At 47.4% G+C, this 14,508-nt stretch overlaps 1 protein-coding gene across 4 annotated transcripts in view; it reads left to right on the forward strand.

The window, feature by feature from the left end:
* hecw2b (HECT, C2 and WW domain containing E3 ubiquitin protein ligase 2b) overlaps window positions 1-14,508 on the forward strand; it is a 31,799-nt gene that overhangs the window by 6,776 nt on the left and 10,515 nt on the right. For 2 of the 4 annotated variants that reach the window (XM_041965972.1, XM_041965973.1), the window contains exons 2-18: window positions 1,452-2,649; window positions 5,473-5,580; window positions 5,667-5,761; window positions 6,669-6,744; window positions 6,822-6,991; window positions 7,155-7,297; window positions 7,748-7,848; window positions 8,740-9,668; window positions 9,761-9,905; window positions 10,339-10,491; window positions 11,171-11,272; window positions 11,963-12,113; window positions 12,221-12,324; window positions 12,418-12,542; window positions 13,299-13,484; window positions 14,135-14,287; window positions 14,373-14,475. In XM_041965972.1, coding sequence (XP_041821906.1) covers window positions 2,247-2,649; window positions 5,473-5,580; window positions 5,667-5,761; window positions 6,669-6,744; window positions 6,822-6,991; window positions 7,155-7,297; window positions 7,748-7,848; window positions 8,740-9,668; window positions 9,761-9,905; window positions 10,339-10,491; window positions 11,171-11,272; window positions 11,963-12,113; window positions 12,221-12,324; window positions 12,418-12,542; window positions 13,299-13,484; window positions 14,135-14,287; window positions 14,373-14,475 — 3,247 coding nt within the window. In that variant the 5' untranslated portion in view covers window positions 1,452-2,246. The remainder of the gene's footprint in view (window positions 1-1,451; window positions 2,650-5,472; window positions 5,581-5,666; window positions 5,762-6,668; window positions 6,745-6,821; window positions 6,992-7,154; window positions 7,298-7,747; window positions 7,849-8,739; window positions 9,669-9,760; window positions 9,906-10,338; window positions 10,492-11,170; window positions 11,273-11,962; window positions 12,114-12,220; window positions 12,325-12,417; window positions 12,543-13,298; window positions 13,485-14,134; window positions 14,288-14,372; window positions 14,476-14,508) is intronic. The other 2 variants (XM_041965975.1, XM_041965976.1) reach the window with 2 other exon arrangements.

Consider the following 14,508-nt stretch of genomic DNA (forward strand, 5'->3'; position numbering starts at 1 on the left):
TGGCTATAAACTCTGCCACCAGCAACATGCTAAGCACAGGCCTCTGCCAAGAGCTATTTATAAGACTGTCCAGATGTGAGTGTGAGAGAGACAGAGATGAGTTTATTAAGTGTTTTATTGTCGTATCTCTCACATCATTGTGGTTAATAACAGTATTTAGAGGTTGTTCCACAGTAAAACCTTGGAATTATTTGGAAAATAAGGAAACTGCGTTGTCCTTCTGACAGGATTTAATGTACCGATCATGTTTCAAGCTAAAATTAATTATCACAACATGCGGGCACACTGCTTCTAACTGTTCAGACTGGCAGGACGAACTTGTACAACTTTTCCTCAACGTTTCCTCTGAAAATGAGTCTATTTATAGCTCATGCAGTTTCCTGTATACCTCTCTCGCCCTCTCGCTCGCTGTCAGCAGCACATTGCGCAGCTAATTTCGAAGCTTCCTGAAGGGGTACGGTGTGCTTGTGTGTGAGCGCACATCCAGTCTTATAATGGAAAGAAGGATGGAGAGAATGAGAGGAAGGAGGGGAGTGGCGCCTGAACGTCAGCTCTGACGTGACTGGTGCGGAAGCTGAGACGCGGTTTGGCGTAATCATCTCTCACCATGGCAACCAATGTGCGTGTGTGCGAGATAAAGCAAATGAGAAACTTAAAGAAGATGAATGAGAGAAAGTGTGTGTGTGTTGAAAGGTTGACGGGATCTGGTTTTATTTCTATCCATTCAGGATGTGGAGTTGAACTTGTTAGTTAGCTTGCGTGGAGACATCTGTACAAAGTCATTGTGTGGCTGACAGTAAGGTCTGTCTTTGTGTGATGAAGACATTGTAGTGGTATCAAAGTTCTGTAAAAATATAGAAAGATTGAGTCATTAATTCATGTTGTCAAAGGGTGAATTTTGAGGAAATGTGTATCCAGAATATATCAATTTAGAGGTGCAGTTACAAAAACTGTCGGTTTTGTGAATTATTTCTAAAACTGTTTTGTATATTTATGAGATTCTGAGACGTGAATTTAAAAGAAAATCTCAACATTTTTATGAAATACATTTATTTATTTGCGCTCTTGCACCGTGCATCATCTATATCTGAAGCTGAAAAATTAGCGTATCTTAGCTCAGCGTTGCATAGCAACTGATAGCAGTTAGCTGCAAAAGCTGCAAAATGCACATCCCAGACCATAAAGAGCGCAGACGCTCTCCTCACAACATGCAGCTATCAAAACGTTTTTCTCTGGGAGTGCTAAACATTTTCTTTGAATTACTTTTGCAGCTCCTCACATCTATCTCCTCAATAGTTTGTTTTCTACCCCGAGTAGTTACACTTAGTCATCTTCATCACAAGTGACACAAAATATTACCACAAGATACTGACCATCATCCCTGTTCTTGTTCCTCCTCTTTCCCCTATCATCTGGCTTACCTCCTCTCTCTTTCTGTCTCTCTCCGATAGGTGTCCAACCTCCCTCCACCCCTCTCCCCCCTGTGGACCATAGGAACGCCCCGTCATCACCCCCTCCTCCCCGGAAAGACCAGCGGAAGGATTCCCGGATCGCCTTTCATCCCTAATTCCTCGTCTCTCTCTGCCCATCGCTCACCTCCCTCGCTTCCCTGTGTCGTAATGGGTACCTGGATGATATACAAAATACCTTAGTGCCCTGAAGCAAGGCATTGCTGTGCTGTTGACACATTTGTCAAGATGGCAAGAGGGATAAATCGACACCAGCGACATTCACAGTGGAAACGTGACTGATCTGAGAGGGAGAAAAGGGGAAAAAAGAGCGATAGAAGGTTCAGCTATGGTTCAAACTGCCTCACGAATGATTGACAGCTAGTGGAACGTGGGACCTCCAGTGGGGCCATTTTTTTTACTTCAACTGCCAGCCATTCATAGCTTCTGCAGTTTGGTCAAGCGGGGGCACCCTCAAGCTAAAGTACTTGCATCTCTCCTTCCCTTCTTTCCTCTTCCCTAACTTCCTTCCCCCTTCCTTTTTGTTTTCTTTGGCCCACCCACCTGGCCTCCACCATTCGCCCCTCCCTCACAACGGCCGTCCTCCCCCCTCGCCCCCGCCCCCAGTCATCCCCCTCCTCTGCCCCCTCATCCCCCCATCACCATCATCATCACCATCACCACCATCCTCACCCTCAGCCCCACTCCCACCACCACCACCATCACCATCCCCAGCTCTCCTCCTCTCCCCCTCGCTTCTTGCCCCCTTCCTTCTCCGCCTCCTCTCCCGCGGTAACCATGGCGTTGGCCGCCACTGCCGCCTCCTCCTCCTCCTCCTCGTCGACCAACGGCAGCGCCCGAGAGCACCTGCTGGCGGTCCGTCGGCGCACCCCGCACACCCGGCCGTACACGATTGGGCCCGACAACCTCCGCAGCCTGACGGTGCAGGGCGCAGTCGGAGCCTCCACCTCTGCGTCCTCCACCACTATGTCATTAGCTATGTCGTCTGGGAGCCAACCGGAAGCAGCAGGGGTGGGGCTCCAGCGCGCCAATAGTGACACGGACCTGGTGACGTCGGACAGCCGCTCGTCACTCACGGCGTCTACGTACCAGCTGACTCTAGGCCACAGCCACCTGGTCATCTCCTGGGACATCAAGGAGGAAGTGGATGCCACTGACTGGATTGGCCTGTACCACATCGGTGAGCAAACTCAATCTGCCCCCTCCTCCACTGAAGTGTGGTACAGTCTGTTTCAGGAGGGGGAATTAAGATATTTGTTTTGAAATTCATGCAAGAATTAGCACATTATCTGACTGGACTTTGCAAAATCCATAAAGTGCAGGTAGAGTCGCTAACGTTAGCCTCAACCCTGATAGCATCGAGGACTAGCTGAACCTTTCTGATTTAACTTACATTCGCAGGAAATAATGTTGTCAGCTAATGACATGCTCCCAGGTCTTGGATGTAATGCTAGTTTACGACTGTAGGTAGTAAGCTAGTTAGCCTAGCGTGTTAAACTTTGAAGCTGAAGTTTAAACAGATAAACACTGTTTAATCCATTTCTTACACGCCGCTGTTTTTGTTGTTGGAGTTGTTGTGGTAAGCCATGCCTAGCTACTGTTGCTAAGCTGTGATTGGACAGTTGTTCTGGGGAGGGGTTTATGGCATTAATAGACCAACATCCTGCCTGCTAACCACTGCAGTCTTGCCACAAATAATTTGCCTTTGAGTCTGGTGGAAGCTAGCATGTTAACATCATTATTACTCTGCTGGCTAGAAACACACCAATACATTTTACTGTATCATGGTACCGCGAACACAAAACAACCTTTTCTGACCATTAATTTTATGGTAACATCACAAAAAAACCCAATGCAGTGCAAGTTTCTTGGTATTAATTTTTCCCTGTCCGGTGAGGTATTAATTGTGCACAGCTAATTCTCAGATGGACCTCTGCTGTGGTCTATTCTTGCTTTCTCATCATCATCATTCTCGCCTGTCTCCTGCCTCCCGTCTCTCAACGCCACGCTGCCTCTCCCTCTGTCTGTCCCCCTGCCTGTCTGTCCACACGTCTGTCCTCCTGTTTGCTTAGTGGTGTAATAAAATTTGCTGTAGGATAGCGTTATTGAAGAGGTTGCGACTTGAAACTGATCTCCTCAAGGTTGGAGCATTACATCAGCTGCACTGCTGCTGCAGTAACTGGCTAATGGAGTGTGTGTGTGTGTGCGTGTGCGTGCATGCATGTGTGTGTGTGTGTGTGTGTGTGTGGAAGAAGATGGTGATGAAAGGCCGTCGGTTGTCCTGAAGAAAGTGATGCTGACTCAGCGTCAGTAGCATTTAAGAGCAGTATGTCTCTTCTCATGTTACGTTCTTTCTCATGCACACGTGCATCATTTTAAGTGCGTCCTCCTCGTCCTATCGTGACATACTGTTGAATGACGGTGGGTGTGATATGAAGTGATGCTTGTCTGTCCCAAAACTATACAAGAAAGGCACGCAGATCTGTGTGAACGGCATTTTATAAGCAGACGTTTTAGTTGTTTCACAAGCATTTTCTCTGGACTGTGCATAAAGTCTAGCTCTTTTTCACGCAGGTTTGTTTTTTATTGCTCTGCCACATAGCATTGATCCAAGTATATTTTTTCACTGGCTGCTGTTGTTAGTCCTCATTCATTCTGAGTTTAATTGAAGATAAAAGCCTGTCTCTGTTCACAGTCTGTCTGCTGGGCTCGGTGATCCCCTGTAGCTCTCGGGCTCAGGTGTGAAACAGCAGCTTTCAGCCGCCAGTGAAATACACACCGTTTCACAAAAGCTAAGGTCATCTCAAACCACAGGTGGCCGATTTTGTCTGTGTGTGTGTTTGTGTGAATGCGATTGAGTGGACAATCCTCTATCCAGACAGAGAGTTAGAGAAAGCAGGGGAAAGGTGATGCCTCCAACCACTCTGCAGTTCTTGGGCAGTATTGACCCACAGGCAGGGGGATTTCTCGGGCGGTTCTCCCCAGGGGAAACTGTTTCCAGCCTGGCTGTCGGCCATGCTCCCCTGGAGCCGCCAGAGCGCCGCAGCCTCTCCCTGCCGTCTGACCTGTGTGTGTGTCTGTCACACTCTCAGGCTGTAGTTTATGGGTCAGACAGGTGTGGCTGTTTGTGTGTGTGTGTGAGGAATACTGATTTGCTGTCACCAACAAAGGCTCAGGCTTTATTGATGGTGACCTGGTGTGACGGGGGGCAAGGGGAGCACTGTATAAATGAGTGTGTGTGTGACTGACGGACATCAGCATTGATCCATCAGGACATGGGCCATTTGTCACAGGATGTACACATAAATGTTTGATGGCTCGACAGGCAGCGTCAGGGCTGTGATTTACGACCTGAGGGCAGAGTTTCCCTCCACTAAAAGACACAATAAGCTTTTACTTTACAGTGTACTGCTCCAGATTAAACCAGCGCCTTTTTGGCTCGGGACCTCCTCACAAATCAGTGTCTAGTCTGAGCTCCTTGTCACATTTCACAGGTCTGTGAGCTGTCTGCTCTTCAACCAAAGAGACATTTCCTCTCAAGGTCAAAAGAGGTCCAATTGTCCGGTATTTGACAAAAATATAACTGAAGAAGAATGAACACTGTGAGTTAAAGCCTGAAATCAGTGTCCAGGTGAACACACAGATCATGAAACCAAATCCAACTCATGATGTCGGTGCTTTTGGCTCGTGTTTCCTCGCTCTGTTGACTTCAGTGAATCAGAAATATGTTTAAAACCAGCAGCTTCCGACTCTCTTATGTGTTTACATAAGTCACCATCTTGCTGAGATGTGTGTGCATGTTACTGCCTCATTAAGTGAGTCAGTAGCTCAATAGCTGTTGGGGCAGTATGTGACCTTGCCAAATGTCTCCTTATGTTAATTGTTTTGTGTCCTTAGCGATTAGCATCTTACAGCTGCCTAATTCACCAAAGCGTCCATGTGCATTATTGAAACAGAAGGCGCACATGTTCAGCTTCTGAGTGTAAATGTGTGTGTTTCTCAGATGAGACGTGTGTGGCCAATGTGTGGGACTCCAAGAATCGCGGCGTGAACGGCACCCAGAGGGGTCAGATCGTGTGGAGACTGGAGCCGGGACCCTACTTCATGGAGCGTGAGTGGACTTCATGAGCGTCGTGTTTGCCTTAAAGTCTGAGAAAGTAACCCTGGTGATCGTTGGTGTCTGTGTCCTCTCCACAGCGGAGACTAAGGTGTGCTTTAAATACTATCATGGCGTAAGTGGAGCATTAAGAGCAACGACACCTTGCATCACCGTCAAGAACCCTGGCGTACCGGTATGTCCCATCTACAGCTCCCCCCAGTCCCTACAGTCTTTACTCAGCCTTGAATCTTTGTCTCTCAAGCACCTTGAAAAATATACTGCACCCAACTCAAGGGTCCCCAGTGAGAGCAGACCGAAGCTGCAGCTGGACTTTGTGTTTACTGCTAATTAGCAAATGTTTGCATGCTAACCTCTGTTGGTTAGCAGCAAGTTAGCATTGTCATTGTGAGCTTGTTAGCTTTTAGCTCATAACTCTTAGCAGCTAGCATGGCTGCAAACTCTGACATAAAATAAAGCGGTGCTGTTTTCTGCATCTGTGATTTTGCCAATTTCTGGTTTGCTAATTTCTGAAAACTACAGTACGCCATCATGGTTTCTACTTGACTGCAGCTCCAAAACAGCACTGCGATGCTTACTCCCTGGAGTCAACCTTCTCCTGTGAGGTACAAGTGTTGTTAGTCTTTGGCTAACTTTCAGTGTGACTCTGTGGAAGTAAATCTGTAAATATGGGTCCTGGTTATTAGCTGCAGATCCACCTTCCATGAAAACAGTGGCTGATTGTAGGAGAAAATCTTCTTGGGTTCAACTTGTCTTCGACTGAAGCTGAAACAAATTTGGAGATGTCAGGGATGCAGTCAGAGCCAGTGGAGGGAAATGAACAGAGAGAGGTGGACGTCGCTGAGCTCTCGGCAGCACGAACTGAGGCGAAGAGACGTTTGCTCCATTTGAGTCAGTAAAATTTAAAGCAGTCGGCTTGAATCAGACCTCTCGGACCGTTCTGCTGCTCCCTCGCTGATGTTTCCTCCTTTTAACTTTACGTCAAACTTTTTTTCCTCTAACGGTGAAGTCAGTTCACTTTAAAAATGGGAATGGTGAGGGATCCACTCATACTGCTCTCCTATTGGTCGTTTTCTCATTAGGTGGGCAGTGAAGGCCAAGTGGAGGACCAATCAGGGACCGAGCATTGTCGGAAACTAGTCAGCTTCACCCTATCAGGTGAGAGGAATGATTCAGTAGAATTGTAATGTAGCTGTGGTCCAGTTAAAAAACTGACTGAGTGTTTTCCACCCCAGACATCCGGGCTGTGGGCCTGAAGAAGGGCATGTTCTTCAACCCCGACCCCTACCTGAAGATGTCCATCCGGCCCGGGAAGAGGAGCGGCCTCCCAAAGTTCACCCACCATGGCCAGGAGAGGCGCTCCTCCATCATAGCCAACACCATCAACCCTGTGTGGCATGGGGAGGTCAGCAGAAACACACACCTTCACAAACCATGACATCCACAAAATAATTAAATAATGTGACTTGACCTGACTTCCTCTTAAATGACCTGAAGTTAAAAGACAAAAGCAGATCTAAATACACAATGTAAAAATACTGGACGTCTACCTGTCGATCTTCCTGTAGAAATACACCTTTGTGGCTCTGATGACGGACGTGTTGGAGATCGAGGTGAAGGATAAGTTTGCCAAGAGCAGACCAATCATCAAGCGGTTTCTGGGTCAGCTGATCATCCCTGTGCAGAGACTCCTGGAGGGGCCAACAGCTGAGTGAGCACAAACACACACACACACACACACACAAACTGTAGTATGTGTGTATTTGCGCCTCCTGCTTACTGAAAGTGAGCACTCAGACAGAAAGAGAGAACATCTCCACACACATCCGACCTTCAGCACTTAACCGCAGTGACTCAACAAAGTCCAGTCAATACCACTCAATACGTACCAATCAGCTCATTGTTCAGGCATTGATTTGACATTGATCTACAACTGGAGGACGTTGTCCTGTCCGGTGAACCACGATGTGTAGAGTGTGTATACAGTGTTTCTCATAGGGAGATGGTTTATGGTGGGAGGAGGTGGATCAAACGGCACTGAAGCCACGAAGTCACTGCGAGAAAATTCAACACTTTTCACTTAAATTTGCATTTTATACATAAGACACATTGTGCATGAATACCCATATCTGTTTGTGTTTGAACTCTTGTGTGTGTGTAGCGACCAGCCAGTCAGCTACAGCCTGTGTCGTCGTCTTCCTACGGACCACGTGAGCGGGCAGCTTCTGTTCAGGGTGGATATCACCTCCACTGGACAAGAAGGTGTGTGTGTGTGTGTGTGTGCGTTATGCTTCCTTTAAGTAGTGACCAACACCTCATTTACACCTGGTATTAAAATGGGATCTGTATCCAGATATGTTATCCGGATAATAAACAATCCGGCCTTGCCTTTGTGTTTGACGTCTGGTATTTTTAAGATCGTTGTCCTCATTGAGGTCAGATCTCTCACACAACGTGTGTTTGAGTAACCTGAGGTGGCGGCAAATCAGCCCCAGACATTAAGAAAAAAAAACAGTTTTTGTGAGTTGTAAGGAAAAACTTTGTGAAATGCTGTCAAACAAATTCAAATTATTTGTCTCTTACAAATTTGACAAATGTAATATATAATTATTCATTTTGTTTGTAGAAAATATGATCAATTGATCAGTTATAAGCCTTGTTAACAGCAGATCAGCTGCACAGATGAGTGCAGCACACACAGCTGTTTCTTACTGTGTATCCTTCACTTACTAAGTTAGGAGTCATACAGTCGGGGTGCCACAGTGATGTTCCCGCTCTTCATCCGCAGGTCTGGAACTGTGTGGAAGTACATTGAGAGCAATTGAGTCAAATTCTTTGTGTATATTTACACACTTGCCCAAGAAAGCCGATTGTGATTCCTCCCATTTTGCCGACAGGCTGTGAATGCAGCACAAGCAACAAATGAAACTCTGGATTATAATCAGTGCACTCGGATCAAATGTGCGCTGTGCATAACAAACTGACCATCAGTCAGTATGAATTAGACATTTGGTACGTTCATTTAGGCGGTCTGACAGTTAAATGCTGCATTATATGATTTAAAAGCTGCTCATTAAAAATCCTCTAAACTGTGTTGTTTTATCCCCGCTCTTCTTCTATCGCTCCTCTTCATCCGCCCCCTCTTTCTCTCAGAAGCTTCCCCAGACGCTGTGGGAACCATCTTGGGAGGCGCAGTGAACGGTGATCCCGGCAGTCCCTCCGACGACGAAGACCTCCCTCACCCATCCTCATCTTCGCGCGTCACATGTGGACCCTCTCCCACGGGCTCCGATGAGGGCTCCATGATGGGCAACGGTGCTTGTTACTATGGTGATGATAGCGTGTGGCGGGAGCCTGGACAGATGGGAGAGGAAGATCTGCTTCCTGTGGCTGTGGGAGGCCACACCCACCGGCAGGTGTCACTCAATGACTACCTGGATGCCATCGAGACGCCCAGGAGCCCCGGGGACCGGCCTCTGGTGGGACCTTCGCCAAAACTCCGCTCCAGCTTTCCAACGGACACGCGGCTCAATGCCATGCTGCACATAGACTCAGATGAGGATGAGGAGATGGCGGGGCAACACAGGGAGCAATCGCAGGAGGCGAGGACACAGCAGAGCACAGACTTATCAGGGACATCGGCGACATCTGAGGTTCAACAGGGGAGCGAGGGTTCAGAGGCAGAGCCACAGGGGCAGACTGCAGCTGAGACTGGCGCTGGGGCCACAACAGAGACCAGTTCCTCTGCTAGAGCTCAGACTGGGACTGAGCCTGCAGGGGCCGAACATGGAGATGCAGAAGGTGCAGCCGGAGACAATGAACAGGCAGAAACATCAAGCGGTGCTGAGACAGCAGCTGCGACCACGGAGGTCGCCGAAGCATCGGCTGAGGCTGCACACATCACTGGAGAAACCCCCACAGCTCCCAGCTCCTCTCAGGCATCAGGAGCCGAGGCAGCCGTGGCAGCACCCGGGCTGGGCGAGTCTGTGGAGGAGTGTACCTGCCAGGAGCAGACCAGCAGAGCGGGTGCAAACCAGGAAGTACCCTGCAATTCCTCATTTGGTCCACTTTCACCCATTCAGGTGAGCGGCTACAGTTCTGCTGACTAAAAGCTACATGTCATGGATGCCAGGTGGGAAGAGCTTTTATTCAACATGTCTTCTTCTTTCATCAGGAGGTGGAGATTAGAAAAGAAGTAGCTCCAAAGGCGGAGGAGGAAGGGGCGGAGTCATCGAGCAGCGAGGCGAACGGGCCAATCGCAGCAGCTGCTTCCACGAGCAGCAACATAACTGACAGAGAAGGAGAGACATCAGAGGGTGGTAGGTGATAAATGTTTCTCTTAAAAAGGATTCGCTGCTGTTTTTTAGGTATAAATTAATTCAGTTTAACTTTTCTGGAACAAGTGAAGGACCAAACTGAAGTTTAGTGCAGGAGAAATGAAAGAGCTTCAGACTTAAAGCTAAAGTCCTTGTAAATAACTTGTGTCTCTGACAGTAATTTGTGCCAGACTTAGTAATTATCCCTCTGAGGCAGAACCGACAAGCTGCTACTCCCAACACAATTTCTATGGCGAGTCAGAGTTTATTTAAAGCTGGTGACAGGATCTTAAAATAAAGTGTCTAACCTCTTTTTGAATATCAAAATTGGTTTGTTCAGTAAACTCGAGTTTCTAATTTTCTTTCTCTCTCTTGTTTATTTTACCTGCCGCCTTGTTGCATTGCACACTTAAAAAAAGCCTTGTTTGAATTACAGGAGCCAGAGCCAGCAGTGGGGAGGGGGAGGAGGCAGGGGAGGTGTGGAGGAGGAGGCAGTCCATGCAGGCCTCTGGAGGCGTGGCCCAAAGCCAGGAGGTGTCCGGGGCCAGACAGAGTTCAAACGGGACAGCGGGGGTGGAGAGAGAGGCGGGTAAGATGCAGGGTGGAGGTGGATTATCTTAAACCTCTTTTATTCCAGTAAAGCTTTATTTACATGGGAACACTGAGACATTTCCACACCGCTCCCATGCAGCGTCACTCCTTTATCAGGTGCGACCGAGCAGCTCCACCGGAGCAGCTGGGGGCTAATTACTTCACCTGAGGTCTCCTTAATTGTTATTATTGAGGGAATCCAGGGTATGAATCATTCACTTTCTATGTCTATATTTTCCAGCCCCCTGCTGGCCTGTGTTCTCCTCTAACAGGAGCACATTAACTCAGACATTTATAGGCTGTCTGGGCTAAGCTGCCATGTCCTTCACTTTAAAGATGTTGCTTTGATTTTTATCTACTTTTGTTTGTGTCTCTTTTTTTCTTTTGAGTGTCTCCCAAGTCCAAGTATGTTTCAGCCTCAGAACAACGTGATTGCGTTAGTTGTATGTATTGTGTGCTGCTGCAGGGTTGGATCATAGTAGGAAACAGTGTTGGGTTTGAGGGGAGATGAAGCAGCAGCAGGACCTGGTCTGGTACTCTGAAGTCCACGAGGTTTTCTTCAGAACATGCAGCACATATGAAGAGACGTTTCTTCCTTTTCTTATAAGTGATGCAAAAATGTTTCGCGGTGTTGATGACATAGTTTAATGCGTGGCTGTGTGTGTGTGTGTGTGTAGGTGCCACAGCTCAGGTCAATGGCCACCAGTCTGTTCGCTCCCTGCCATCTGTCCGCCATGACATCAGTCGTTACCAGAGAGTGGACGAGCTGCTACCACCTAGTGAGTGTGTGCGTGTGTGTATGTGTGTGTGTACTACAGTGAATTATCATCACACACATATTGCATATGTGCGCTCAATGATGTAGTTTTAAGCAGATTTGTAAGTGTACGTGAACCCGTCAGTTATAACTCTTGACTTCTTGAGGATACAGTATAACATAGCTGTCATAATATTTGGTGACAGTGTGTAGAAATGCTAAACTCATGAAGACACGTTGAGCTTGAAGGTCCATGTTGTGGATTTCACAGCAGGGGTTTGGTTGAGTTTCTGCTTACAGCTGCATTACTGTGTGATATTCTGTGTGGTTTTCATTGGTTGGTCACTTTACCTCTTACACTAAACAGCAAATTGTGCAGTCATGTGAGGCCAAAGTCTGTTTTACAGGTTGGCTTCATATTGGATAGTCAAGATAAACACATTTTATTGGTCATAACTCAAAATCTGAAGCATTTCGACCACTTTCTGGTTGTATAATCGAGCTTTGTGGCGACTTACAGGGATTCATTGTTCGTCTTTTCCGTGGGCGTTCATTCCTTTACACCTTTGCTGAAATTCTCACCATTACTGATGCATAAAGCCAATTATACAGTTGTTTGTTTAGATGCCAAAGCTCTGCACTTTCCTCGTCAGCATGGCCTTGTTATTGTATGTGTCTTCAATCTGTGTGTGCGCGTGTGTTTGTGAACCAGACTGGGAGGCCCGTATCGACAGCCACGGTCGCATCTTTTATGTGGACCACGTGAACAGAACCACAACTTGGCAGCGTCCCACCGCTCCCCCCGCCCCACAGACCCTCCAGAGGTCCGACTCCATACAGCAGATGGAGCAGCTGAACCGCAGGTCAGGACACAGACACTGTAAAGTTCCACTGTTCCCATCACCTTCATTACTTTAAGTGCTTCTGTGGTGATTAACACACATGTACACACACACACACACCTTTCCAGGTATCAGAGTATACGCAGAACGATAACCAATGACAGCAGACCAGAGGAGCAGCCAGCCAATGAGCTGCCGCCGGATGAGACCGACATGCACCCCTCCATCCCAGGTAATCCCCTCACCGCACTGCATTCTGGTCTACGTAGTCTGTGAAGTCCCGAAGTTCTGATTTGTGCACTTTCTCCGACTGTGTGTGTTGCAGAGCTGCGGAGGGACAACAGTGTGGCTCAATCCAGTTCCAGGTCTCGTCTCACCCTGCTGCTCCAGTCCCCCAGCGCAAAGTTCCTCACCAGCCCTGACTTCTTCACTGTGCTGCATTCCAACCCTGTACGGCCATTCATTTTCTTCTTCTTCTTCTCTCTCTTTTTTCTTTCACCCAAACGTCTCTCTTTTCCCCGACCACCACCTCCTCGTAGATCACACACTGCTCTAATTGTTTTCGGAAACTGTAAAGACTGTATGAAATTATTAGGGGGATTCTCTTTTTTTTCTGATGCCAGATTTATAATACAACAACATGAAAGGGCTCCATCCAAAAGTTCCCTTTGGTTGATAAGGTGTATTGCCAAATCTAGTGGATGAGAAGATTAATACCACTCATGTATCTATTGGCTAAATATTAAGCTACAGCCAGCAGCTGGTAGCTTAGCTTAGCTTGAACACTGGAAGCAAGTGGAAACGGCTAGCCTGGGACTGTCCGATGGTTGCAAAATACGCTCACGTTAGAGGATGCATGCTAACATTTGCTGATAAGCACTAAACACAAATGACAGCTGAGGCTGATGGGAATTAGTAAAATAAAAAAAAAATACATTTTGACCTGATGATGGTGCTTCAGGGTATCACCGTGAGTCAGAATAGGGTACCCCCCTCCCTTCACTGGTGATTTCCATACAGTCCCTGACTCAAGAATAGCAATTAAATAGTATGACAGTGGGACGACTTCACATGACAAAACTTGACTCCTGTCTCTGGTGGATGTGTTTCCTCTCTTCTTTCTCTTGTTTCCTTCCTCCCTCCTCTACGTTCTCTTTCACTTTTCTTGCTTCTCTCTCTCTCTGTCCATCACCGTCTCTGTCTCAGAGTGCCTACCGTATGTTCACCACCAACACGTGTCTGAAGCATATGATCAGTAAGGTTCGTCGGGATGCTCACCACTTCGAGCGCTACCAGCACAACAGGGACCTGGTGGCCTTCCTCAACATGTTCGCCAACAAACAGCTGGAGCTGCCCAGAGGCTGGGAGATGAAGCACGACCACACCGGCAAGGTGGGGACCACACCTGCATCTGTGCACGTCTCCATTAACTCAAGGGCTTAATGGCTTTGGATGCAGTCGAATGTAGCGGTTTAAATTGACGACATGCTCAGCAACTTGTGTTGATGTCAGTGTTAAAACTTAGCAGGTTAGAAAGGCCTCTTAAACACAGTTTTATTTGTACATGTAATGCATGAAAATATATTATACCACATTCATCTTAGGGGTCAGTGTCATATTTCCTGCCACCTGTACCACATAATTAACGATATAGAATATTCAAACCACTTTGATCTGTCAGAGTTGGGATAGAGTTTACTAAATGCCAGAATTCCCTGCTTGAGGACGAAAAAAAAACGTATTCATCAGTAAGTATTATCCGTAGTATAATACATAAATGCTAGTAATTAATCAAAAAAAATATCTGTTTTTTATATCATGTTATTTATTATACTCCTGTAAGATTAGTGTGACCCACGTGATGACCACAAAGACTCAGAAATGTGGAAATTCAGAAAAAACGTGGATTTTAGAAAAGAAATTTGCGACGTGGAAGTAAAGTGAAGAAATACTTCAAATGTACTCTCAAATAATGCAAAGTACAGTTTGATCCACTGTATGATGGATACTTGTTGTGTGTGTGTGTGTGTGTACACATTCAGCCTTTCTTCGTGGACCATAACTGCCGTGCCACCACCTTCATCGACCCCCGGCTGCCTCTCCAGAGCACTCGGCCCCCGAGCCTCCTGGCTCACCGCCAACACCTGACCCGCCAACGCAGCCACAGTGCTGGGGAGGTCAGCCCACGACGACTGGTAAGGCACTCCTCTCCTCTGTGGAGCCACAGCTACAGCACACAGTCGCATCCTGTTTGAATCTCCTCCTCCCCTCCCTCTGTAGGTGGGTGAAGACCCTCGTCACGCCGGCCCACCCGTCGTGCCACGGCCTTCCAGCACCTTCAGCTCTGCCAACAGGGGGCAGTGCCAAGATGTCGTGCCAGTGGGTCAGTATTCGCACAAACACACACACGACCCTT

This window comes from Chelmon rostratus, chromosome 24, assembly GCF_017976325.1.
Source record: "Chelmon rostratus isolate fCheRos1 chromosome 24, fCheRos1.pri, whole genome shotgun sequence".
Taxonomy (NCBI): domain Eukaryota; kingdom Metazoa; phylum Chordata; class Actinopteri; order Chaetodontiformes; family Chaetodontidae; genus Chelmon; species Chelmon rostratus.